Source organism: Elephas maximus, chromosome 2 (assembly GCF_024166365.1).
Source record: "Elephas maximus indicus isolate mEleMax1 chromosome 2, mEleMax1 primary haplotype, whole genome shotgun sequence".
Lineage (NCBI taxonomy): Eukaryota > Metazoa > Chordata > Mammalia > Proboscidea > Elephantidae > Elephas > Elephas maximus.
The window spans coordinates 62,749,484-62,776,558 of NC_064820.1; the positions used below are offsets into that span (position 1 = coordinate 62,749,484).

At 39.2% G+C, this 27,075-nt stretch overlaps 1 protein-coding gene across 2 annotated transcripts in view; it reads left to right on the forward strand.

Annotated features, from left to right (window-relative positions):
• Positions 1-27,075, forward strand: part of RAB3C (RAB3C, member RAS oncogene family) — a 308,656-nt gene that overhangs the window by 21,076 nt on the left and 260,505 nt on the right. For both annotated transcript variants that reach the window (XM_049864094.1, XM_049864085.1), the window contains exon 2: positions 8,540-8,767. In XM_049864094.1, coding sequence (XP_049720051.1) covers positions 8,540-8,767 — 228 coding nt within the window. The remainder of the gene's footprint in view (positions 1-8,539; positions 8,768-27,075) is intronic.

Sequence of the window (27,075 nt, forward strand, 5' to 3'; positions counted from 1 at the left end):
TGGTTGCACAACTTGAAGAATGTAATCAATGTCACTCAGTTGTACATGTAGAATTATTGAATTGGTATATGTTTTATTGCATATATTTTCAACTACAATAAAAAAAATACTAAAGTTGGCTGTAATTGAATATATGAGTCAGAGACATTCTATTTGGCCCCTGGCCAATACGACATCCAGGGAAACTAGAATTGAGATTAACAAATGGCATATCACTGAAATCCATGATTACCTGCTAATGGACCAAGGTACACCTAGAGCAGCAGTACAGCTGCAAGATTTCTAAGGCACCAACTCCCAAAGGTTAAGGCTTTACTTCAAACTCGCCAGAGTCCTTAATGACATATTGTGGCGGTCTCATCTATAAATTTAAATATTCAACAAGTAAAAACATTAATTGTTATTTGTCTATCAACTCATTAGCATTTTCATCAGGGTCTTAGATGAATATATATAAAATGTACCTTGATCAAATTTAGGAATGATAAAAATCTGGAAAAGATAACTAATATTTTTGATGATTGGACATAAAGCTACCAGATCAGAATCAAATTGTAGATCAAAACAAGCAAGAAGAAATTTAACAGGATCCATATAAGGGTCAGTACCACCAATAAAAAATAAATTCCCTAAGAGTAGGGTAAGAATGGGGAAGACCTATGTTCATAAATGTTAATATGGAAAAAGAGCTGAGCATTTTACTGTTAAGTGGATCTCTGTGGTGGTACAGTGGTTAAGAGCTACGGCTGCTAACCAAAAGCTTGGTAGTTCGAATCCACCAGCCGCTACTTGGAAATCCTGTGGGGCAGTTCTGCTGTGTCCTATAGGGTTGCTGGGAGTTGGAATCAGCTCGATAACAATGGGTTTTGTTTTTGCATGATATCCTCATTGTACTTTGCACTGACCAGATAAATATCTAGAATATTATGATCAATAGGGAGACATATATGGGACTGTGACAATCTGGAAAGATGTCAGTTTTAACCTGGCAGTTTGAGTGAGGTTTTTAGGGCATGTCCTATGGGAAAGAGGGGAGAGGCTAAAGCACTTGGGCTCTTTCAAGCAGAAGAAGAGGAAGCTTAAGTAGCATGACTGCATTTCTATCAGGTAGAAAGGAGTGGACTCTCTCTTTCTTGATTCAGAAGGTAGACTCTAGAGCACATGGGCAGAAGTTACAGGGAGGTAAATTTTTTTAAATAATTAATTTATTGTGCTTTAAGTGAAAGTTTACAAATCAAGTCAGTCTCTCATACAAAAAGTTATACACACCTTGCTATGTACTCCCAGCTGTTCTCCCCCTAATGAGACAGCACATTCTTCCTCTCCACCCTGTATTCCCCGTGTCCATTCAACCAGCTCCTGTCCCCCTCTTCCTTCTCATCTCACCACGAGACAGGAGTTGCCCACATAGTCTCATATGTCTACTTGAGCCAAGAAGCTCACTCCTTACCAGTATCATCGTCTATCTTATAGTCCAGTCCAATCCCTGCCTGGAGAGTTGGCTCGGGTAATGGGTCTAATCTTGGGCTCACAAAGGGTCCGGGGACCATAACTGCCAGGTCCCTCGAGTCTCAGTCAAACCATTAAGCCTGGTCTTTTTACGAGAATTTGAGGTCTGTGTCCTACTGTTTTCCTGCTCCATCAGGGATTCTCTGTTGTGTTCCCTGTCAGGGCAGTGATCGGTGGTAGCCAGGTACCATCTAGTTCTTCTGGTCTCAGCCTGCTGGAATCTCTTGTTTATGTGGCCCTTTCTGTCTCTTGGACTCATCTTTACCATATGTCTTTAGTGTCCTTTATTATTCATAGGAAGGTATATTTTAACTCAAATCTAAGAAAGAAATTTATAACAGATGGAGTTATTCAGCAATGAGATAAGCTGCTTCACAGTGTCGTGAGCTTCCTGTCACTTGTGTAAAAGACTAGACTAGACCCTTGTGTACCTAAGATGCTGAGATGTCATCACAAGGGATCCCTGCAATGAGTGAGAAGTGGGACTGCCCTGAAAAATATTTCCAAACTCTACGATTTTGTCCTTTCTGACATTCAAGATTAAGGCGACTTGAAGGGTTATCTTTTACATATATTTTATGAAATTCAATTTGCTCTCTGGGAGGTTAGTTCATGCCTACTCATATTTTCAAATTTCAGTTATATTTTCCCATTTTGAAAATGTTCACGTGATTTAGTATTTAGAGGTATCAGTAAATTTGCATAGTGACTGTCTTCAAGTCCCTTTGACATTCATATGCTGTCAAATTGTTTCATTTCTGTTCTCAGCAAGATTAGGGCTGCCACTTTCTCCATGCTCTGAATGAGGATTTATTTCATTGTTCTGGGGTTTTTATAAAACACACATACATTCCCATCTTTTTTGCTCTTTGTCAATTTTGTTTTATAAATCAGGAAATAGTAAAAAGAAATTGTAGTCTTCAAAAATAAGCAGGTTAGTTAACTCTTCTAATTCTTCAGGGGCTCTGCTCTGAGAATTGCACTGCATACACATATCCACCACCTCCATCCTCCCTAATCCTAGACAGCCTTTGTGCTCCCATTACCCCCTCTGCTGCCAACACAGCAAGGCATACTAACCCTTGAAATTGAAGATGCTGCTGTCCTGGTATGGTTTGCTCCATCCAGATCCCCACAATTCCATACCAAAAGTCTGTATTGCGGTGATGTGTATATTTCTTCAGGTTTTGGAATCAATCTAATTTTGGTATAGGACGTGGGATTGATAGCAACAGCGTTACCACGTTGTTTTGAATCAACCTGAAGATTCACAGGGCTGTGGGTGCAAGATGTGATAGGCTATCTGGCCAAGTAAATGCACTGCTCTAGGGAATTTATCCACCACCTGTCTTTCGGTTTGTCATACTGTGATGACTCGTGTGTTGCTATGATGCTGGAATCTATGCCATCAGTATTTGGGTTGGAAGGTAACAATGGACTCAAGCACACCAACAATTGTGAAGATGACACAGGGCAAGGCGGTGTTTTGTTAAGTTGTATATGAAGTGGAGCTGACGTGATGACAACTAATAGCAATAGTATCTCTATAGGGTCTCCTTTCTGGCAGTTTGTACAACCAAACAAAACACTGCCTGGTACTGCACTTTCCTTACCATCATTGCTATGTTTGAGCCCATTGTTGAAGCCACTGTGTTAATTGATCTTGTTGAATGTCTTCCTCTTGCCCTGGATATTTTTAATCCAGAGCCAAGAATCTGGGCTGTTTCATAAAAAGGTGGTAAGAGGATCTTATTAACAAAGGCCATTTGCAAGGCCTGGTTGAATGTAGCAACTACATAAGAGAAGGATTTTCATTGTCGAAAGGCCTGAGCCTTCAGGAAGAAGAGTGCCAAGCAGAACAGTTACCTGATTTTCTGAGGTATAAGAAGTTATCAAAGCAGGACATCATTGTTGAAATTGACAGTCGAGAAGTAATCCCACTTTTGTCCCTGGCTGTCTGCTTATATTAGGAGAGGTTAACCTTAGTAGATGAACTCTTGAGCCAGAAAGTGATAATATCTCCCTGTTTTAGTGGCTCAGTTTTTCTCACTGACAAACACTTGTTAAAAATTGTAACAATTGCCAAATAGGTAGGTGTGGTTGTTGTTGTTTTGTGCCATCGAGTCAGTTCTGACTCACGGTGACCTATGTACAATATGTTGCAGCCACTGTGTCAATCCATCTTGTTGAGTCTTCTTTTTTGCTGACCCTCTACCAAGTGTGATGTATTTCTCCAGGGACTAGTCCCTCCTGATAACATGTCCAAAGTGAGACGTGAGTCAAAGGCTACCCATCTTTGCGTCTAAGGAACATTCTGGCTGTACTTCTTCCAAGACAGATTTGTTCCTTCTTCTGGCAGTCCATGGCATAGTCAATATTCTTCGCCAACACCATAATTCAAACACATCAGTTCTTCTTGAGTCTTTCTTATTCATTGTCCAGCTTTCACATGCATATGAGGCAATTGAAAACACCATGGTTTAGGTCAGCCATGCCTTAGTCCTTAAAGTGATAGCTTTGCTTTTTAACACTTTAAAGAGGTCTTTTGCCGCAGATTTGCCCAATGCAGTATGTCCTCTGATTTCTTGACTGCTACTTCCATGGGCACTGATTGTTGGATCTAAGTAAAATAAAACCCTTGACAACTTCAAGCTTTTCTCCGTTTATCACGGTGCTGCTTATTGGTTCATTTGTGAGGACTTTTGTTTTCTTTATGTTGAGGTGCAGTCCATATCGAAAGCTGTAGTCTTTGATCTTCATCAGTAAGTCCTCTTCCCTTTCAGCAAGCAAGGCTGGGTCATCTGCATAATTCAGGTTGTTAATGATGATGCAGTGTTCTTCTTCATATAGTCCTGCTCCTGGGATAATTTTCTCAGTATAGAGATTGCATAAGTATGGTGAAAGGATACAACCCTGACACACACCTTTCCTGACTTTAAACCATGCAGTATCCCCTCGTTCTGTTCAAACAAATGCCTCTTGATCTATGTACCGGTTCCTCATGAGCACAATTAAGTTTTCTGGAATTCCCATTCTGCTCAATGTTACCCATAATTTGGTTTGGTCCACACAGTTGAATGCCTTTACATAGTCAATAAAAGACAGGTAAACATCTTTCTGGAATTCTCTGCTTTCACCCAGGATCTATCTGATATCAGCAATGATATTCTCATTCCAAGTCCTCTTCTGAATCTGGCTTGAATTTCTGGCAGTTTCCTGTCAATGTACTGCTACAATCTTTTTTGAATTATCTTCAGCACAATTTTACTTACCTGTGATATTAATGATATTGTTCAATATTTTCTGCATCCTGTTCGATCACCTTTCTTTGGAATGGGCAAAAATATGAATCTCTTCTGATGGGTTAGCTAGGCATCTCTCTTCCAGGTTTCTTGGCATAAATGAGTGAGCGCTTCCAGCATTGCATCCATTTGTTGAAACATCTCAACTGGTATTCTGTCAATTCCTGAAGCCTTGTTTTTCACCAAGTGCCTTCAGTGCAACTTGGACTTCTTCATTCAGTACGATCAGTTCTTGATCATATGCTACCTCCTGAAATGGTTTAACCTCGACCAATTCTTTTTGGTACAGAGACTCTGTGTCTTCCTTCCATCTTCTTTTGATGCTTGCTGCATCATTCAATATTTTGCCCATAGAATCCTTCAATATTATAACTTGAGGCTTGAACTTTTTCTTCACTTCTTTCAGCTTGAGAAATGCTGAGCTTGTTCTTCCCTTTTGGTTTTCTAGCTCCAGGACTTTGCACATTTCATTATAATATTTTACTTTGTCTTCTTGAGCCACCCTTTGAAATCTTCCGTTCAGCTCTTTTATCATTTCTACCATTTGCTTTCGCTACTCTATGTTCAAGAGCAAATTTCAGAGTCTCTTGTGACATCCATTTTGTTCTTTTCTTTCTTGTCTTTTTTAATGACCTTTTGCTTTCTTCATATATGATATCCTTGATGTCAACCCACAACTTGTCTGGTCTTCAGTCATTAATGTTCAATGTGTCAAATGTATTCTTGAGGTGGTTTCTAAATTCAAGTGAGATATACTCAAGTTCGTACTTTGGTTCTTGTGGACTTGTTTTAATATTCTTCAGCTTCAGCTTGAACTTGCATATGAGCAACTGATGGTCTGTTCTATAGTCAGCCCCTAGCCTTTTTCTGACTGAAGATATTGAGCTTCTCCGTCGTCGCTTTCCACAGATGTATTCGATTTGATTTTTGTGTATTCCATCTGGTGAAGTCCACGTGTATAGCTGCCATTTACGTTTTTGAAAATAGGTTCTACCAGTGAATAAGTCACTGGTCTTGCAAAATTCCGTCATGCAATCTCCAGCATTGTTTCCATCACCAAAACCATATTTTCCAACTACTGATCCTTCTTTGTTTCCAATTTTTACATTCTAATCAGCAGTAATTATCAGTGTACCTTGATTGCATGCTTGATCAATTTCAGACTGCAGAAATTTGTAAAAATCTTTAATTTCTTCACCTTTGGGCTTAATGTTTGGCATGTAAATTTGAATAATAGTCATATTAACTAGTTTTCCTTGTAAGGGTATGGATATTATTCTATCATTGACAGCATTGTACTTCAGGATAGATCTTGAAATGTTCCTTTTGACAACTGATGTGATGTCATTCTTCTTCAATTTGTCAGTCCCAGCATGGTAGACCATATGATTGTCTCATTCAAAATGGCCACTACCTGTCCATTTCAGCTCACCAATGCCTAGGATATCCATGTTTATGCGTTCCATTTCATTTTTGACAAATTCCAGTTTTCCTAGATTCATATTTCATACATTTCACATTTCAGTTACTAATGGATGTTTGTAGCTGTTTCTTCTCATTTTGAGTCATACCACATCAGTAAATGAAGGTCCCAAAAGCTTGAATCCATCCATGTCATTAAGATCAGTTCTACTTTGAGGAGGCGGGTCTTCCCTACTTGTCTTTTGAGAGCCTTCTAACCTGAAGGGCTCATCTTCCAGCACTATACCAGCCAATATTCTGCTGCTATTCATACGGTTTTTGCTGGCTAATTTTTTCAGAAGTATATGGCCAGGTCAATTTTCCTAGTCTGTCTTAGTCTGGAAGTTCAGCTGAAATCTGTCCAGCAAGGGTGACTGTGCTGGTTTTTGAAATATTGGTGGCATAGCTTCCAGCATCACAGCAACACGAAAACCACCATGATACGACAAACTGACAGATGAGTGGTGAATAGGTATAGTTATATGGATTTAAAAAGAGAAATGCTTAAGCTTACCTTTAATAAGAAAATGTAATATGTGATCAGAATCCTTATTGCTCTTAGCTTTCATAATGGATATAGATTTTCTTTTTGTTCTTATAATCTTGGTGACAATAAGTATTTGTAGAAGGGAGTGTGTTGTCTTATCATTTACCTTTTCCGCTTTTATTCAGTTGCCTGTAAACACACACACACACACACACACCCCTGACTTTAGTCAACCAGTGTCTTAGATGAGACCGAGCATTGTTTTCATTTTCTAGCATTCCACCATCTGCTAGCGCTTCTCCCTTGTACCTGTCCCTCTCAAGAGAGTAATTATTAATCATCTTTTATGGGAAATGAAATAAGGGATTGTCTAGACCAGTACTGTCTGATAGAAATTTCTGCAATTTTGATACTGTATATCTGTGCTGTCCAATACAGTAGCCATTAGCTACATGTGGCTATCGTGCTCTTGAAATGTGGCTAGTGGATTGAGGGACTGAATTTTTTATTTTAATTAACTTAAATACAAATTTAAATGGCCATGTATGACTAGGGGTTACCATGTTAGACAGTGCAGCAGTACCCAAAGAATTCATAACATAAGCGAAGTTGATAGATAAAATCAATAGTGTTTATCATTCTAAATAACTCTCTTCTATCTTGAGCCAAATGGCACCTAGAGGTAATGTACCATTATTTTTGATAGATGTTGAGATTATCATCAAAAATCTGAGGGAAAAAAACAACTCAAACATTTATAGTTAGTAATACAGTCTATTCTCTGTTCTGTGCTGGGTACTTTGCACATATCATCTATTATTTTCACAATTATTCCAAGTAAGATACATATTTTTTTCCATTTTATGTAAGAGAGGCTAATGAGGTACACCAATTTAAAATAGCAAACCTGAGGGGACACAGCCATAAATGGTGTAGCCAAGATTTGAACTAGAAAGGGTTCTTCATTTATACATCTCACAATGAATATTTCCCACACCGTCTTTTAGAGCACTTACACATATCTTCTTAGTCATCATTGGGAATATATTGTGGGAATTAAGAACATGGACTCTGGGGTCACACTGCCTGATTTGAACCTTGCCTCTACTACTTACTACCTATGTGAACTTAAGCAAGTTACTTAATATCTCCGTGCCTCAATTTCCTTGTTTTAATATATAATCAATAAAGGTCCCAGTTTGTAAGGTTGTTGTGAGAGTGAAATAAATTATCAGGACCTGGCATGTTGTTTGAACTGTAGTGTTTGCCGTCATCATTGTAACTGATTTGGAAAAGACTGTCATTTAGGATGCTGATTAGATGTGAGGTTAAAAGATGAAATAGAGATATTCTTTGGGTGTGCTTCCCTAGGAAATAAGACAGACTCTGTACTTCAGGAGGAAACGCCCTGCTGTGCAACCACTTTGGTGTCTGCTTCACTGAGATCACAAAGTTTCAGGGCCCACAGGCCCCTGCCAATTCTTCATAGCTTTGCTTTTCATGTTAACCTTATAGATGTCTCCTTTGGTGTCTTTGATTGGCTCTGAATGCTGAGCAGAGACAAACACCAGCACAGCTGGAAAGAGCTGTAAGACGTGCTGTTCTCCCTTCCAGCAGGGAATTATTGCCATGGATACCAGCATCAGAGAAGACTGGGGAACACTCTCGGCTTGCCTCCTGAGTGGTCTGACATCTGTTTCTGGCAAGGCCAATAATGAGTGTGCTGCTAGCTTCATATCAAATGGGAGATTGATTCACACCTCTTTTGTTTTTACCACAGATGGCCTCTGCCCAAGACTCCAGGTATGGCCAGAAAGACTCCTCTGATCAGAACTTTGACTACATGTTCAAATTGCTTATCATCGGCAATAGCAGTGTGGGAAAAACATCTTTCTTGTTCCGTTATGCGGATGACTCCTTTACATCTGCATTCGTCAGCACGGTTGGGATTGATTTCAAAGTAAAAACTGTATTCAAAAATGAAAAGAGAATCAAGCTTCAGATTTGGGTAAGTGACTTTGACCTGACAATGTTCTTCAGTCTGGGGTGCTGAATGTATAAGTGTGTAAGGGAAAAACTTTCTTCCTTGTTCTGTCCCCATGGGTCCACAAGCTTCTATTTCTAGGTTCTTCGCTGCAGAACATTTTGTTTCAAAGGCTGTAGATGATATATCTTTAAGGTATGCAGCTGAATTATGCCTTGTTGTAAAATGATACTCCTTACAAGTTTTTCAGAAGAAAAAAATCCAAACGTCTCTCTTGTTGGTGGTAGAAGGAACACTCAGTGAAAGTCTGGCTCAGCCTTTTGTTATCTGTGTGAACTTGAGCAAATCTATGAATCCTTCTATGCCTCTTTTCTAATCAACAAAATAGGCAAATTAGATCTAGCCTTTTAGTTCACAGGAATCAGCCTGTCCTGGACATTTTAAAGAAGATGGTCAACAGCTAAAGGCAGGGAAAGCTTAGGTTTAGTCCCTTCATAAAACCACTGGTACAACACTGAACATGGTCTATTTACACTTCACAGACGTTGTGTTCTTAGCTCTGAACCCATTGCCGTCGAATGTTTATACACACACTCAAACACAAACAGAGCAAAACAAAACAAAACACTTACTTGGAACAGGGTCTTCTCTATTCCAAATAAGGAAGGTTTCCTGATAAATTTTGAGACCATTTGTCTAGCTTTCTGCCTCTCCCACTCTGTCAGGATGAAGATCAGAGGCTTCTTAACTAAAGTGCTGGGATCAGTTTAGGAGAATAGCTAACAGTAAATAGAAGGAAAACATATGTGGATATCAGGTTGTTGTTGTTAGGTGCTGTCGAGTCAGTTCTACCTCATAGCGACCCTATGCACAATAAAACAAAACACTGCCCAGTCCTGTGTCATCCTCACAATTGTTGCTGTGTTTAAGTCCATTGTTGCAGCCACTGTATCAGTCCATCTCATCGAGGGGCTTCCTCTTTTTCTCTGACCCTCTACCTTACCAAGTATGATGTATTTCTTCAGGGACTTGTCTCTCCTGATAACATGTCCAAAGGACATGAGACGAAGTCTCCCCATCCTTGCTTCCAAGGAACGCTCTGGCTGTACTTACTCCAAGATGGACTTGTTCATTCCTCTGGCAGTCCATGGTATATTCAATATTCTTGGCCAACACCGTAATTCAAAGGCATCAATTCTTCTTCAGCCTTTATTCATTGTCCAGCTTTTGCAGGCATATGAAGCGAGTGAAAATATCATGGCTAGAGTCAGGCATACTTTAGACCTCAAAGGTGATATAAGAGATGAGATAACCAAAAAATTATTTATAACAGGAGGATTGTTGTTGTTGTTATGTGCTATCAAGTTGGCTCAGACTTAAAGTGACCTTATGTATAACAGAATGAAACATTGCCCAGTTGTGCACCATTCTTATAATCATTGCTATGTTTGAGCCCATTGTTGCAGCTACTATGTCAATCTGTTTCATTGAGGGCCTTCTTTTTGCTGACCCACTGCTTTACCAAGCATAATGTCCTTCTCCAGAGATTGGTCGATCCCTCCTGATGACATGTCCAAAGTAAGCGAGACAAAGTCTCATCACCTTCACTTCTAAGGGGCACAGTAAAAAAATGTATGAACATCAAATAATGCATAGTACATAGGTAGAAGGTTTCTGCAGTCAGTTCCACCTATACACCTGCCATTCTTAACTGATTTTAGCTATCAACAGGCATTTCCTACGAGGTGCTTTCTACCTACTTCTGAGACAATTCTGGTAGCTACTACCATCAAGACCTGGTGTTAGGGTTGATATATAGGACTAATGAGAAACCTTCCCCCTCAAATATAGAAATTTGAAGGAAAGATAAATTCCAGAGCACAGCATTTATATTCCTTTTATGCCCTGTGTTAAAGTATCTGTATGAACTGGGTGACCTTTAAATATCTTAAAGCTCTTAGAAGTAAAATTGAATGTTTTGCAGCAAAGAACCTGGAAATAGAGGCTTGTGGATACCATTGGGACAGATAGAGACACAGACAAGTGTCTTCTTAGGTAACTAATAATAGATTGTTGCTATTTCATTTAGCCTAACTCTGACATTTTCTAAGTCTAATCAGAACTCATTTAAGAACTTGGAAAAGTAGGCCCCAGGCTGAGTGTCTTTTCTGCTGTGCTGTTACCTAAAGCCATATTTATTAGGAAGGTCTTTCTTTCTTAGATGCTTTACCTCAAGGATGTAGATACCTATGTTTATAGAAGCAGAAGGAACCCTGTCCATGGCTTCACATTGGGGTCTAGGTTGTTCTCACATCCTTCTGAGCTTCAGACAACCAACTTTCATATTGAGATCACTTCGTATTCAGGTTTAAGAAAGGTCCCTGTACTCTAAAGAACTTTGGTGAATTGAAAATTAAATTAATTTGGTAACTACACACCTCTTAACTCCGTGACAGCTTTCTTTCTGGTGATATGAAAGAACAGTCATTCCTCTGGGTAACAACTTCTGTTTTCTCCTCCCTGCTTTGTATCTTAGAAATGTTTAAAGATGGTTAAAAAGAAAAAAAAGTTGTCAAGTCGATTCCAACTCATAGTGACTCTCTAGGACAGAGCAGAATGCCGTAGGGTTTCCAAGGAGCAGCTGGTAGATTTAAACTGCCAACCTTTTGGTTAGCATCTAAACACAACCACTGCACCACCAGGGCTCCAGAGATGATTATTGTGATAATTTAGATGAAACCCCAATGTGGTTTGTTAACTGAATACTATAATCCGTAGTAATTTCTCAATCTAGGCTTTTGACAGAAATTCTCTGTGGAGATATAAAATCATTTATCCTTAATCTAAAGCGGATATGTTTCAAACAATATAAATTATCTTTCATACTTTTTTTTTTCTTCTTCTTTAAAATGCTTGCAACGAGGCCAGAGCTAATTCAGTCACTTTTCTTGAGCTGTAAAGTTATTCTGTCTAGGTCTTATTTCAGAATGAAGGTTGCTCTTCTCTGAGCCAACCAAAACTCAACCCGGATACTTGGGATGCCTCTATTCTAACAGCTCCTCATGCTTTGTAATGTCCATGACATCACTCAAAAGCCTTTGAGATATCATTCTGTTCAAATTGATTTCTAACCTTCCAGGTCCCATAATTTATCTAAAACCCTCAATTCTCTGCATAGACCTATGCAGCCTGGGACCTCATTTAAGGGCTTCCTGTCTCCTATCCTTTGGACACCCTCACTCAGGAATTAGCCATTCAGGAACCCATCATCTTGGTCTCTTCTCATTCTCAACTGTATGTAAAAACTGTATGTAGATGACCATTATTATCTTTGTAATTAAAACACAAATCTATTTCTTTCTTTTTATGTACATTGGGAGCTCTTAACCCATATGTGATTCTGGGGGTAGAAAATGACATTTATAGTACTGTATGCAAACTGGCCTACCAAATTGTGAAACGTTCAAAAGGCATACTTGTCTTAGGCTGGGTTCTCTAGAGGTGCAAAGAACGTTCATATATATTGGATGCAGGTCATACCTGCAAGGAAACTGATTGGCTTTCAACTGACTGGCCTTTGGACTGACTGGTTGCTCACATCAGACCACTAAAAGGGAGATGATTACATAATATCTGCCAAGCCACTAAGAATCATGGCCTAGCCAAGTTGTCACATAACTTTAACCATCATAACACTATATAAAGATTTTACACTCACTGAACTTGTAATATAGTTTGAGAGAGAAATTAATGCTTATGGAATAATAACATATTTCTACATGTAAATGCCAAGTTACGTAAATATACATAAAAAAAGCCAAACCCGTTGCTGTCCAGTTGGTCCCAAGTCATAGCGACCCTAGAGGACAGAGTAGAAATGCCCCATGGGGTTTCCGAGGAGTGCCTAGTGGATTCAAACTGCCAGTCTTTAGGTTAACAGCCAAACTCTTAACCACTATGCCACCAGGGTTTCCATAAATATACATAGAAAGTGTTTATTGAACATATACTTATGCTAGGCATTATCTATGCCTCATTTCTAATTTTCACAACAACCCAAAATGATATTTATTATTCTTTCCCTTTTACATGACAAATCTGAAAAGCAGGATAAATATTTTGTCTAGGATCATACGTGATAATTGGCTCAGAGAGGACTCCAAGCCAGGTCTATCAGATTCTAATGCCTATACTTATTCCCCTTCACCATGCTGCTGTGATTACCATGAAGTCTTTTTGAATATACTGGTATTTTTGTGAAAATAGAAATCTTGGGAGAGACATCTTGGAACGTTGAAGGAAATGTTTCTGAAAGCGTTTGGCTATCTCAGTTAACTGAGGCATGGGGCGCATTCCCACAATAATTCTAAGAATCCTTGATTTATGCTATAAGTATGCTGAGAAAATATTTTAATGCAAAAATGTTTAATGACTTTAACAAATCATTTATTTTGAGGGTATGTTTGTTACTGGTGGGATTGTCATCTCATTCTGTTTTAATAACCAATTAACTGTACTTCCCAGCTCATAGTATTTTTATACACTTATCTTAATGTGTAACAAATTCATTAAGATGTGCACAATCATCTTAACCTGTTATATATTTCAAAGCAAGGGAAACAAAATAATTTTATAGTAATAAAAACCATCCTGGATTAGTGCAATGCACTATTACTTTTACCAGGACAGGTTGCAAATATTGATATAATTCTGATTACTGTATTAATCTTAAGCTGTTGACAAATAGAACTATTTCCAGGTTAGGAAAGCACAGTATAAGGAGCTTAAGTGTATTTGACCTTACCTTAGAGTTAGTGCTAGAGCAAAGCTAGAACAAATCCAGGTCTCCTACTAGCTGGGGCAGTCTGATTTCTACTACACCAAGTAAGCTCTTGGAGTAAGTGCTGTGCTGTAACAAATGTGATAAATCTGAACCTTGCTGTTCGTGGAATCCACCAGGCATAGAAAAATCAAACTGTATACTAGATTTCAAGTAGCATTTCTAAATATGTGAGTGAGGAACAGCCTGGGTGGGATGACTGCCCTGTGTTTCTGGGTAGATTGATGTGCTACTTAGCAGTTTTCTTTTTTTATTTAGAGGAAGGTTTACAGAGCAAATTAGTTTCTCTTTAAACAATTAATCCACGTGTTGTTTTTTGACATTGGTTGCCAACTCCATGACATGTCAACACTCTCCCCTCCTCGACCTTAGGTTCCCTGTTACCAGCTTTCCTGTCCCCTCCTGCCTTCTCGTCCATGCCCCTGAGCTGGTGTGTGCATTTAGTCTCATTTTGTTTTATGGGCCTGCCTGATCTTTGACCAAACGGTGGACGTCAGGAATGACTTCAGTACCTAGTTAAAAGGGTGTCTGGGGGCCATACCCTTGGTGTTTCTCCAGTCTGTCAGACCAGTAAGTTTGGTTTGCTTTTATGAGTTAGAATTTTGCTCTACGTTTTTCTCCAGGTCTGTCCAGGACCCTCTATTGTGATCCCTGTCAGAGCAGTCAGTGGTGGTACCTGAGCACAATCTAGTTGTGCTGGATTCAGTCTGGTAGAGCTGTGGTAGTTGTGGTTCATTAGTCCTTTGGACTAATCTTTCCCTCGTGTCTTTGGTTTTCTTCATTCTCCCTTGCACCAGTAATTAATGATTTTCTGATTCAGGAAACTCAATTACTAGATTTCTAATAGTGTACATTCAAATAAAACATTTTAATGGTTTTTAGAAACATCAACATCTCCTTCTGGAAGTGTTACAGCATCTCTCTGTGGAAGTTCATTTCTGTCTTAGGGTAAACTTGTTTATAGAAATATCATTGTTCATTTGTACTTAGTTAAAAACTTTGTCTTCCTCTAGTATATATATGAATCCCTCTATCCTTTACTATATTAACCTTTTTATTACCTTTACATTTTATTGTCATTTTTATGATTTTCAGATCACAAATTTTCAAAATTTTAGAGATCCCAAATATTTGGTTTGTATCTTTTATTATTGTGGCTGTTTAATGCTATTATGAATACATGAGAGATAAATTCAGTGTTGTTTTTCACTTTAATTACAGAAAAATATTTTACAGTGAGGGTCTGTGATATTTTACTTATAATTTGCAAAACAATTTAGCCTTGAGAAAGGATATATAGAGTGAATTTCTGCCCATTGAGAAGACTGAAAACAGTATAGTATCCATTCCTAAAGAGAAAGCCTCATGTATTTTTCGTCTAGATTACTAGTAAAAGAACATCAAGACTTATAGCAGATCTTTGCAAATTAAAGGAAATTATTAAAATTAGACTTTGTAGAGTGCCAGTCCTGAGACTATGGTTTCCCTGAATAAGTGGCAGTTTCTCTGGGTTAAGAAAGAACATGGATCTCCTTCTTCAACTACATCTGTGGTACATTGTTTAAGGCCAAAAATCACGGGTGACTCTAACTGATGGAAGGCTTAGCCTGCAAAAACCACAGCTTAAGTACAGAATATAGGTTTAACACGGGCAGGAGGCAGGATAGGAAAGATTACTGGTAAGAATTAGAACACATTTATTATTTTTAATGGTAAACTGCATTCATTCAGTTGAATGTAAGTTCTAATTATATTCTCTTTTTCCCACCCTAACCCTTTAACACTCCTTGTTTTTCCTCTTCCTCCATCCATGTTCCTGCTTTCTCCCTCCCTTCTTCATTTCTGAGCTCCGGCTGTGTTGAGTTAGTAGGAAAATCATCTTCAAAGTGGTCCGAGACCAGGGCTGCCCCACATAGATGTGCAAGTTGTGTACTGTTCAAGGGTGGCTGGCCAAAGGGTCAAGCAGGGCTGAGATCCAGCAAGAGCTCTGCTTGCTGAGCCTGTGCACTTGCTCAGGGCTGTGACTGGATCCAGGAAAAGGTGCTTCTTTCTTCTTTTAAAGGTGTTTTCTGTTTACCAAGTATTTGCCTCCTGGTATGCAGGAAACCAAAAGGTTTTCTGATTCTCATAAAGCAGCCATATACATAGGCAGTATCTCAGTCAGATGCTAATGAAGGAGATGGAGAAGCAAACTGAGAAGGACAGAAGCCCTGATTATCTAGCACAGGCCAGAAAAAGAGTGCAGTTTCTTGGAACTGTAGGAGCAGCCTCTTCCACTGACTCCATTCTGACAAATGTTTGTGATTTCACCCACTCTCACCACAGACTGGGCACATTTCTGAGTCTAAGTATTTGGAACATTAGATCAGGAAAACATCTTACAGATTTTCTGGCTCAGCTCCCTCACTTGAGAACACTACTAATAATAACAACATTTACTGAGCCCTTACTGTATATCAGGTGTGGTGGTAAGCACTTATGTTTATATGCATTTCTAAATTTATTCTTTGCAGCAAATCAATGAGAGAAGGTGATATTATTAGCCTCATTTTATAGACAAGGAAACAGAGACTCAGACAGATAAGGTGATTGCCCAAGGTCACTCTGGCCTCTATCAGAAACAGAATTCCAACCTGAACACTGAGTTCAAAACCTATGCATGTGGCATATAGGAGGTTCTGAAAGGGCAATTGATTTGTCTAAGGTCTTCAGGGGATCCAGTGTTAAATCCTGCATACCTTAGTCCTGAAAAAAAAAAAAAAACTTTTTCCATGCTATTTCATCACTCAATATCTTTCATAATTCCTTCATTGCCTGTTCCAAAAATTATGCACCATTTCAGAAAGGAATCTGTTGAAACTTGCTATGTGCCAGCATGAGTGGTTTGTGCATTATCTATTTTATGTTTAAAACACATATATATGCACGGAGGAAGGACTGGAACACATTCAACTATCTTCTTCATGCACGTCCTGGATTGCCTGTTTCTACTTTTTTTTACTGCTGGAGATATGCATAGGAGGAAGAGTACATGCTGGGAGGGGATTGAATAAGATGGAATAAAGACCCACAGGAAAATATTTCTGCCTGTAAGGCATTTGTGCTCATTTAGCCTATTCCCCCTGCCTGTTGATTTCAGGGATGGTGTCAGAATCATCTAGTCTATAAAGGAACCAATATTTCCTGCCCAGGCGAGTTCCTTAAGAGAACCACAGAAGCCAGTGACAGCTGCCAAGACCATTCCTGGTGCTGTCATTTGTATGCTCTTTTCCTTCATCGCATTTCTTCTAACTTAGCATCTGCTTTTCCTGAGAGATTGGGAAAGGCAAGATTTAGTTTCACTCTGGAAAGGAAACTGATACTCTGTGTGAAATGTCAAGATGCATGAAAACATTCACTTTGTTAGGCAGCCTCAAGTAGCATCTCCTGCATGCTGCTGTGTTTCAATCACTCTTCTCATCAATGACAAAATACAAAGGACTGTAAAGGCTTTCTTTATTCATAGCCTCTAGTAGAGTTGACCAGCTAAGTGGGAAGACAGGAGCATTATTAACATGGAAGAAAGTAACACCACATGAATCACATGGCCAAAAGGCAGTGTGGTCTAGCTACTTCAGAATGGAACATTGGAGCCTGGAGATCCAGGGATTCTGAACCTGACTGTCACTGCCTGTGTGACTCAGAGCTCTAACTTTTCTCTGTGCCTCCATTTACTTATTTGTGAAACCAGGGAAAATAACACCTACCACTTAGCTGCTAAGTATTTGCTATAATAAATACTTATATTTAGTAAAATACCTGGCAAAAAAGAAGCACTCTCGCTAAATGTTAGCTTTCAAAAAATTAATAAATGTTAGCTTTCTTCTTTTCTAAAAATAGTGTACCAACTTTCAGATTTTTGTATTTAATGGAGTAATTTACTTGACTCAAATTCTTGTTGGGTGCCTACACTGTGCTAGGTGCTGGGATACAATAGTGAAGGATATACAGTGTCAGCCACAAGGAGCTAATCATCTGGAGGGTAGATGAACAGGTAAAGAGAAAATTCCATCTGCTGAGATGAATGTCTCAATATGGGTGAGCACCCCAGTACACAGGAAAGATGCCTGATCTAGTCTTGGGGACTTAAGGAAGGCTTCCTGTGGCAATCTAGATATAAACTGAGAACTGACAAATTTACTAATCAGCATTTGAGTTTTAACTGTGTGCCAGACACTGTGAAGGAATTTAGAATTGCACATAAACACACAAAAATGTATAGATTGTGAAAGGGCTATGGAGAAATAACATACTCTGATAAATTAAAAACAACAACATAAGAGAGAAACCTTCTTTAGTTAGATGATTAAGGAGAATTTGTATAAGATGATAACTCAGCTGAGACCTGAAGGATAAGAAGGAACTGGTCTTTTGAAGATTCTTGTTGTTGTTAGGTGCTTTTGAGTTGGCTCCAATTCAGAGTGACCTCATGTACAACAGAATGAAATGTTGCCTGGTCCTGCACCATCCTATCAATAGTTGCTATGTTTGAGTCCATTGTTTCAGCCACGGTATCAGTCCATCTTGTTGAGGGTCTTCCTCTTTTTCTCTGACCCTCTCTTTACCACGCAGGTTGTTGTTCTTCAGGGATTCATCCCTCCTGATAAGATGTCATCCAGAGTAAGTGAGCTAAAGTCTCACCATCTTCTCTTTTAAGGAGCATTCTGTCTGTCATTCCTCCAAAATAGAGTTGTTTGTTCTTATAGTCAATATTATTCACCAACTCCGTAATTCAAAGGCATCAGTTCTTCTTTGGTCTCTCTTATCCATTGTACAGGTTTCACATACATGAAAAAAAAAGGCAATTGAAAATACCATGGCTTGGGTCAGGTGCACCTTAGTCCTTAAAGTGACGTCTTTGCTTTTTAACACTTTAAAGAGGTCTTTTGCAGCAGATTTGCCCAATGCAATATGTCTTTTGGTTTCTTGAGTGCTGCTTCCATGGGCATTGATTGCAGATTCAAGTAAAATGAGATCCTTGACACCTTCAATATTTTCAGGAAAATATTGAATTTGAGAATTAGAAGTGAGTTTTGGCTTTTGAAGGGGGGTATGGAGAGAGAGAACTAATTTTATTTTCTATCATAGTTTCATAAAGAGCATTTATAGCCTACTGCTTCTTTAGCAAATCTAGCTTTTCTTCAGTTTTGCCCTTCATTTGAGCAGGGATGCTTTCAGAGTATTGGGGCCTGAAACTTTTACAGTTTGGGAACCTTCTTTAAGGAAAACGGTAAAAAAAAAATCACTTTTGGAAAAGCAACAAAAAGCAGATACCCACGTGAATGCATTGCTGGGTTCCACTTCGAAGGAGAACTAAGGGTTAATCCTTAATCAAATTCATGATAACTCACCTCTGCTTTTGAGGAACACTTTACCTGGAGGTCAGTAGGGGTGAAAGGACATGTTTGGGTAAGGAGGAGCAGTTACATCTAGTGCAAAAGAGGAATGAACGGTGGGAGCGTGTGGGCAAGCCAGACAGAACTGTGTCAGGGCAAGTGGGATAGAAGGGAAGGGACATTGGCATAGAAGACTGGAGTCCCCACCGCACTGTGTGACCTTACAGCAAATGACTTAACCTCTCTGGCCATCAGTTCTGCAGTCTGTAAAATGAAGGAGGATGGACTCAAAAACAAAACTGCCATTCAGTGATTCTGAATGCGCCAAGCGTAATTGTACATGCTTTGTTAAGTCTTCAAATCCTCACAAAAACCTTATGAGATAGATGCTATTCTTATCTCCAGTTTATAGATGAGGAAACTAAGGTGCAAACAGTGTGAGCAACTTGCTCATGGTCATGTAGCTAACAAGCAGTTAGAAAACCTGGGTATGAATCTTGTAACTTTGAAGCCTTTTCCTTAAACCATTTCACTGCCTCCTCCATAACTGCTACTGTCCAGCAATTACTCTGGACCAACCACTGTGCGGATTTTTTTTCTGATGTGTGTAACAACCTCCAAATGTTGGTATTAATAACACTTTTAAAGATGAGGAAATTAAGGCTCAGAGAGGTTAAAGAATTTTCCCCAGGTCACATAGCTCTTTCCACTGATTTTGGAGTAATTTTGAACTTTATCACTCTTCTGGTTATTGGGGAAACAATCAAGAAGTAGTCCGTAAGCAGTGGAGGAATTTTTTCTTCCAGAAATGTATACATATGGTATTAATGGAGAAATCATGATGTCATTTTGCTACTAGAGATGTATCTTTCTTGATCCTCTAGTTAGCCTTTTTTTTTTTTTTTTCAATGACTTCTATCCCAAGACTTCTGCTCTTAAACCTTCTATAACTTGGAATACCACCTTCGGGAGCAGAGAATGATGATTTTGTGTAAGAGAAATTGCACATAATTGAAGCTTTAATTTACCAACATTTTAAACAAATATTTTAATAGAAATCCTTCTAACGTGTTTGTTGCACATTTACTAACCTTAAAAAAAAAAAACAAAAAAGACATTTCTGTCAAGTCAGTTTTGACTTATAGTGACCCTATAGGACAGAGTAAGAACTGCCCCATAGAGTTTCCAAGGAGTGCCTAGTGACTTCGAGTAGCCAACCTTTTGGTTAGCAGCCATAGCACTTAACTGCTATACCACCAGGGTTTTCTTACTAGCCTTAGAGGACAAAAAAAGAACATGAAAGATAACCATGTCGTCTTGGAGTCTCAGTATTATCAGTATGAATCCCTTGTGGATGTCTATTCCATTCAGTCATCTCAGCATGATATTTTCTGTATTCTAAATTTTACTTTTTTTTTTTTTAATTTCTTTCTCCAATGTCAAGCTATTCTCCTTTGTATCTCTAGCTGTCTTCATCTCCCATCCTAATTTGTTTCTTCCAGTATAGTTTTCTTATAAGCCAAGTAACCAAGTTTATTGTCATTGTTGGCAGAATTAAGAGGAAAGTGGCTCAGATTGTGAACATACGAATCTTTATTATTACCACGCATGAGCTTTGGTGTATGGGTGCTGAGAAATCTACTTTGACCTCACAGAAGTCTCCCTTTGCTACCATATTGATATCTCCGTCTGTTTACCAACCAGATGTTTTATCTGCCTGAACACATTGGTATTAGCTTGACATTAGGCCTATTCTAGAGTTCCTGTTGTTTCTGCTTTGTGCCATTGAGTTGATTCCGACTCATAGCAACCCTGTAGGATAGAGTAGAATTGCCTCCATAGGGTTACCTAGGCTGAGATCTTTATGGGAGCAGATCATCAGGTCTTTTCTACTGTGGAGCCAGTGGTGGGTTCGAACCCCTGACCTTTCAGTAAGCAGCTGAATGCTTAATCATTGCACCATTCTAGACTTAAACCAAAAACCAAACCTGTTGCTGTTAAGTTGATTCCAACTCATAGTGATTCTATCGGTCAGAGTAGAACTGCAACATAGGGTTTCCAATGCTGTAATCTTTACAGGAGCACATCACCACATCTTTCTCCCATGGAGTGGCAGTAGGTTTGAACTGCCAGCCTTTCATTTAGCAGCCAAGCACTTAACTCCTGTGCCACCAGGGCATTCTAGACTTAAAAAACTTGGATTTAAATTCCCCCAAGATGGTAGTATTGTGGTTTTATGATTTAGACTCAGAAACTGGGCTGTCTGGGTTCAAATCTTGGTTGTAAGACTTATAAATATTGTGATTTTGGGCAACTTAACTTCTTTGTACCTCGTTTTTTCAACCCATACACAGGGGGTAATAATAATGTTTTCCTTATTGTCTTGTGTAATTATTAAATAAATGATATTTGTAAATTTCTTAGCACAGTACCTAGCACATAATAAGTGCTCAGTAAATAAGTCATTATTGTTTCTCTCAGTCCCCTGCTCTTTACCAATACTGACCTCACCTATCTAGCCTCATACTCTCTGGAACTATAAATGGAATTTGAGGGTCATAAATTGCCAGTTATTACAGATGGACATTTATCTAAGGAACTATAATTTGAGTGTCCTGATACAGTTGTGAAATATACAAGTACACTGACAAGGTAAAACATTTTCTGGGCACTTGGGTTGATCTCACCATCCACTGGTAAATTTCAATATGCCCAAGTGTAGTCAGCTGTGCTGTTGAAGTATTCCGTGGTGTTTTGAACCATCTGTGCATCTAAATAGAGGCATCAGCTCCATGGGGGAGGCAAACCTATACAGCTTGTTTATTAAGTGCTAATAAAATTGATGTCGTGCCCCAGAACAAAACAATTATAAATCATTGGGTCCATAGAGAGCTATTATTAAAATACAGGGATACAATTTTCTCAGGATATAGCCTAGCTCTGCTGACAGCTTCTGATCTAAGAAGGCTGTATCTGTGTCACCAAGTCACTCATTGTTATTTTCTATTGATTTGTTTGAAGTTTTACTGAACTGACCAGTTGTTTTGGCATTATATAAAGACAGCCTAAATCTAGGTACAAATTAAGCATTTAATAACCTTCATGTTTATTCTTTAAGTTAGATTTAAGGAAAAAACACAAGATTTCCCTAGATAAATAGTACTTGGAACAAAATGATGCCAATTGTTGTCAAGTAAATTTCCTACTCATGGCTACCCCACGTGTGTCAAAGGAAAGCCATGCTGTATAGGGTTTTCAATGGCTGTGATCTTTTGGAAGTAGATTGCCAGGACTTTCTTCTGAGGGGCCGCTGGGTGGATTCGGTTAGTAGCCAAGTGTTTAATCATTTGTGTCACCCAGGGATTCCTTAAATAGTGCTTACTCTACTTATTTTCAGTACTAGAAATTTCTTTCTTCTCCGTCTAGTTTTGCTCTCCTTACACACTAATTTTACTAGTCTTAAACCTTGTCACTATAGAACTGAACCAGAAAGACACAAGAAATAACAAATGTTAGCATCAGTTGATACAAATCACTTTGTTCAAGCATTGACTGATATGCAGAAATGAAAGGCAAGTTCTGTGCTCTCAAGGAGTTTACAGTCTTTGAAAAGCAACTGGGTCAATTTTAGGATGTCTTTATAAAGCATCTTGTGCAAAATTATAGCATAGAAGCTAAATGTAAGTGTACAGAGAAGATATAAAAGTAAAAAGAATTAAGACTGGTGAAAATATCAGACAAATCTTGGCAAGAAACAAACAGGGTAATGTAGAAGAGTTTAATGACCCTGCAAAGGTATGGGCACGGTTTAGGGAACCAATGAAGAATAGTGCAGACTCCAGAGCTCGCACGTCAGAGAGCCATGACCATCCCTTGGACCGGAAGGGAAGAGGAAGGAGCAGTTGCTGGGACCAAGAGAAAGCTGGAGCAGTAGGAGAGGGCCATTAGACTGGAGCCTGGGCCTTTTAGAAGAATGTAGACACAGCTAATCAGTGGCTCAGCAGGGAAGGATCCAAAGGAATGAATAGTCTGACCTCTCATTCCTCCTGTTCTCTGATCTCTTACCAGTGCTTGTGTTGGCTGAACTCACCAGGAAGGTAGGACTCAGGGAGCTCTGCTTTAGCAATTCAAAACAGTTAGCCTCCTGGAGCACAGAAAAAAAAAAAAAAAAAAAAGAAATGGATAAAGCCCTTGGGTCTGGAAAAGGAAAAGAAACATACCCAGCACAATGAAGAAGGTGGTTTTTGATTAATATTTTCAATATAAAGCAATTCAATATCAAAGAAGAAGGAGTATGATGAACATAGGAGCTCAGCTGCTAACCGAAAGGTCAGCAGTTCCAATGCCCCAACTTCTCCTTGGAAACCCTATGGGGTAGTTCTACTCTGTCCTTTAGGGTCACTATAAGTTGGAATTGACTCAACAGCAACAAGTTTTAGTTTGATATGAAGGATGTAAGGAGCCCTAATGGTGCAACGGCTAACTGAAGGGTTTGTGGTTCGAAACCACCCAGCAGCTCCATGACAGAATGACCTGGGATCTGCTTCCGTAAAGATTACAGCCATGAAAACCCGTGGGGAAGTTCAGCTCTGTCACATGGGATCGCTATGAGTCAGAATTGACTTAACGGCAACGGGTTTTTTTATAATTTGGTAAATTTCACAATATATTTTATTTTGCTTTGATTGCCCACATGGTCTCCCATAACTATTTTAACAGGCATTCATTGGATAATTCTATTTATGCTTCATGATATTGTTAAAGAATCAGCCCTTTGAACATAATATGTTAATGAATGTGTGCTTCATAAAGAGACAAATTAATTTTCACTCAAAATTGGGTGAACCTCTTCATTGAGAAAATACCAATGAGCAAAGACTCTTTATCTAATCCTCTCTCACAAGCTCCTGTCCCCTGGAAAGGAAAAACAAGACAACAAATGGCATGAGAGCCTCAGCACACCTGCATTGACAGGTTGCTAAGTGTCAACACTGAGGGCTGATATGTCATTGCACTTTATTTTAGTCAACAGATCTGTCCTCCTCTTTTAAAAGAGAAAAAAGTACAGTAGGTTTTTTTTTTTTTTCTTTTTTCTTTTCAAATTTTGCAAAGCAATTAACCTCTGGGTCAAAACAAAGCTCAGAAGATTTCATCTCTACTGCTTAATTCTTCACAAATTTATAATCAATTGGAAACCAGAAAGTGAGAATTGAAAGTGTTTTTCTTACTTTGCTGTATGGCTGGCTTCTGATATAATGAGGTCTGTAGGTCTGGTTTTCAGACTGAAATTCTAAATTGAGTTTTGTAATAACATGGCTACCAAGGGCTGTAAGCAGGGATGAAAGGAAAGAGGCTTGTTTTCTCAGGGACTGAGGAACAATCAAGACCTGCTGAGACCTTTTAGCTTGGCCTGATTGATGGCACGGCAAGAGCAACATGAAGATGATTCTCAGTTGTGAGGCACTCAAATTTGCAAATAGGCTAATCTCAGAATGTGAGATAAACTCATGTATGAAAGTAACCAGACAAAGAAGTCTGTATAAAGCAGGGGCGATGAACAGTTTTGTTTCCCTGGAGTTCACAGTGTTATTGTTTCCGGAGAAATTTCTGGTCAATGATTTGAGCACAGAAACCATAACCTCTCCAGAGATAACATTCCTCAAAGTGTGGTCCCACAGTCTGACCCTTGTCCCAGTTGTTCTGGCAATTTGTTAAAAATATAGACTTTTGAACCTTATCCCAGTTCTGCTGAATCAGAATCTCTCTGTGAGCAGAACCAGGGTCTCTGGAAGTTTCCCAGATGAGTCTGATGCAATACAGTTTGAGAACTGTTGTCCTAAGGAACAGGTCTCAAGTGGCCTAAAGGACCTCCTGGCACATGTTGTCAGCTCATGTAGAGCAGAAGGTAAGTCCACTTGAGTCAGTTAATGGTGAAAATAGATCTGGGGAGGGGCAGACTAAGGTGCTCTTCTCAGACTGCGTCCTGACTTCTGGGGCTACAGAACAAGTGTTAAAAAACCTACTGCTGTAGATTCGTAGTGACCCTACAGGACAGAGGAGAACTGCCCCATAGGGTTTCCAAGGAGCAGCTGGTGGATTTGAACTGCTGAGCTTTTGATTAGCAGCCTGAGTTCTTAACCACTGAGCCACCAGGGCTCAAATATAAGAACAAGTGTTATGCTGGCCCAAATGTGGCTGCTGAACAGAGGCATATTCTTCAGCGTATCTGGGGACAAAAGGGCATACGCCTGGAAGAGTTACATCGACACTTCAGGGCCTTGAACACACTCTGTCTGACCACAGGTTTACCTACTCCTTTACCTCCTTTTCCTCTCTCTACCAGCAGATTGTCCATCCCTGTCTTCAAGGCCAAATACAGTCCAGCTTCCTATAGTTCACTAGCTTTGCTCTTGATTCCTGCTTCTCTCTCTTATTGGATTAGATTCCCCTCCTGTTGGCTCCTACATCCTTAGATAATTGAAGTCTGGAATCCATTCTCTCTCCATTCCCCTTCAGCTCAGGTTTCTATCCCATGTCTCTGAATATACCGTCAAGTAAAATGGGATGGGGCGGGTCTAGTGCTATCTCTGTCCCAAGCAAAGAGAATTTTGTTTCCTCAAGCAGTTGCCACAGTTATTTGCATGTATTTGTTAAGCCATGAATCATTTCTTCAAAGGAAGGCAAATGGAAAAGCCCATTAACTAGAGGGGACTGGCCTGTTTTCAGCACAGTAGAGAGTCCAGAGCCCTGTTCCTTCGTCTTCCCAACCCCATACTTGGATGAGGGCTCAGCCTAGAAAAATCAACGCTCTATGGGATCTTGTAGAAGGAAGGCTAAGGATTTTATAGGCCATGCCTCTTTCTGACCCCATCTGTAAGGCAAATTCCCTGGGAGATGGCATATCTTAATGAAAGAGCCCAAGGCCCCTTAAAACTTCGGCTAGGTTTCTATTCCATGTCTCTGAACATTCCATCAACTCAAATGGGATGATTCTAGTACTAGGTATAAAAAGGAAGGTGGCAGGGGAGATATAGGCTTAGGATATCCTACCCACAGGGCAACCTGCCATGACCTTAGTCTTCTAATTGTGTATGTTCGTATGAAGACGATTTGATCATAAATAGTGCCAGTGAAAACAATTAAGATGGATATTCTTTCCTGATAGTAGACAAGAAGAACAAATCAATATGAGAGCAACAGTTAAAACTTGCCATATCTAAGTAAAAATCATATTAACAGACATTTACCTGAACAATCTGTCATTTAGTTCTTGACTTTTTTATTTTCTTCTTCTACTACATTATGTGCGTCTAGGGAGGTGTACATTATCCAGCTCAGGGTTTCCAGCACCTCAGATGCCTGGTCTGTAGGAGGTGTCAGTGTGTGTCGTATACCCAAATGAGTGTATTATGACTGACAGGGCTACGACCATGCTTGTTAGCTCCATAGATATTTGTTGTCAAGTTTATTTGACTGTACTCCTAAATTTTATTCACATATTTTCATTTTATCATAATAATCACCAGTCTACCTTCCAATTGCAGGTAGTCCCTGCCTTATGTTGGAGTTGCGTTCCCAAGGACTCTGTCATAAGTCAATTCTGATGTCAGTCAAACACCTCTTCTTTTTTTTTTTTTTAGTTTTCATTATTATTTATAAATCCAATCTTTATTTGTCTTTTGGGGCTTGGTCCTTGTAACTCGAATACATCCTAAGTCAGGGACTACCTGTATTTCAGTTGCTCAGATTGAGGGATATTTGTTGTTACCTTTTGAAAAAGTGGAGGAATTATTGTAAGGGCAAGAAGATCACCTGGAGGAGCTCTGCCTCCCAGGAGAAAGTATAGCATCCTGGTTAGGAGCACAGGCGTTGAGGTCAAACTACCTGAGTTGAAAACCTGTATCTGCAGTGCTCTAGAAGCTTCGTAAGCTCTCAGGCTCAGTTTCTTCATCTGTAAAATGGGCATAATGAAAATGTTTACCTCATAATATGGTTTGAGGGATAATAAGGGTAAAACATGTACATCACTTAGCACAGAACCTCGTAGATGGTAAGATTCAATAAATGTTCACTCTTGTTATTATTTCAGGCTTGGATTAAATATAAAGCTCAACATT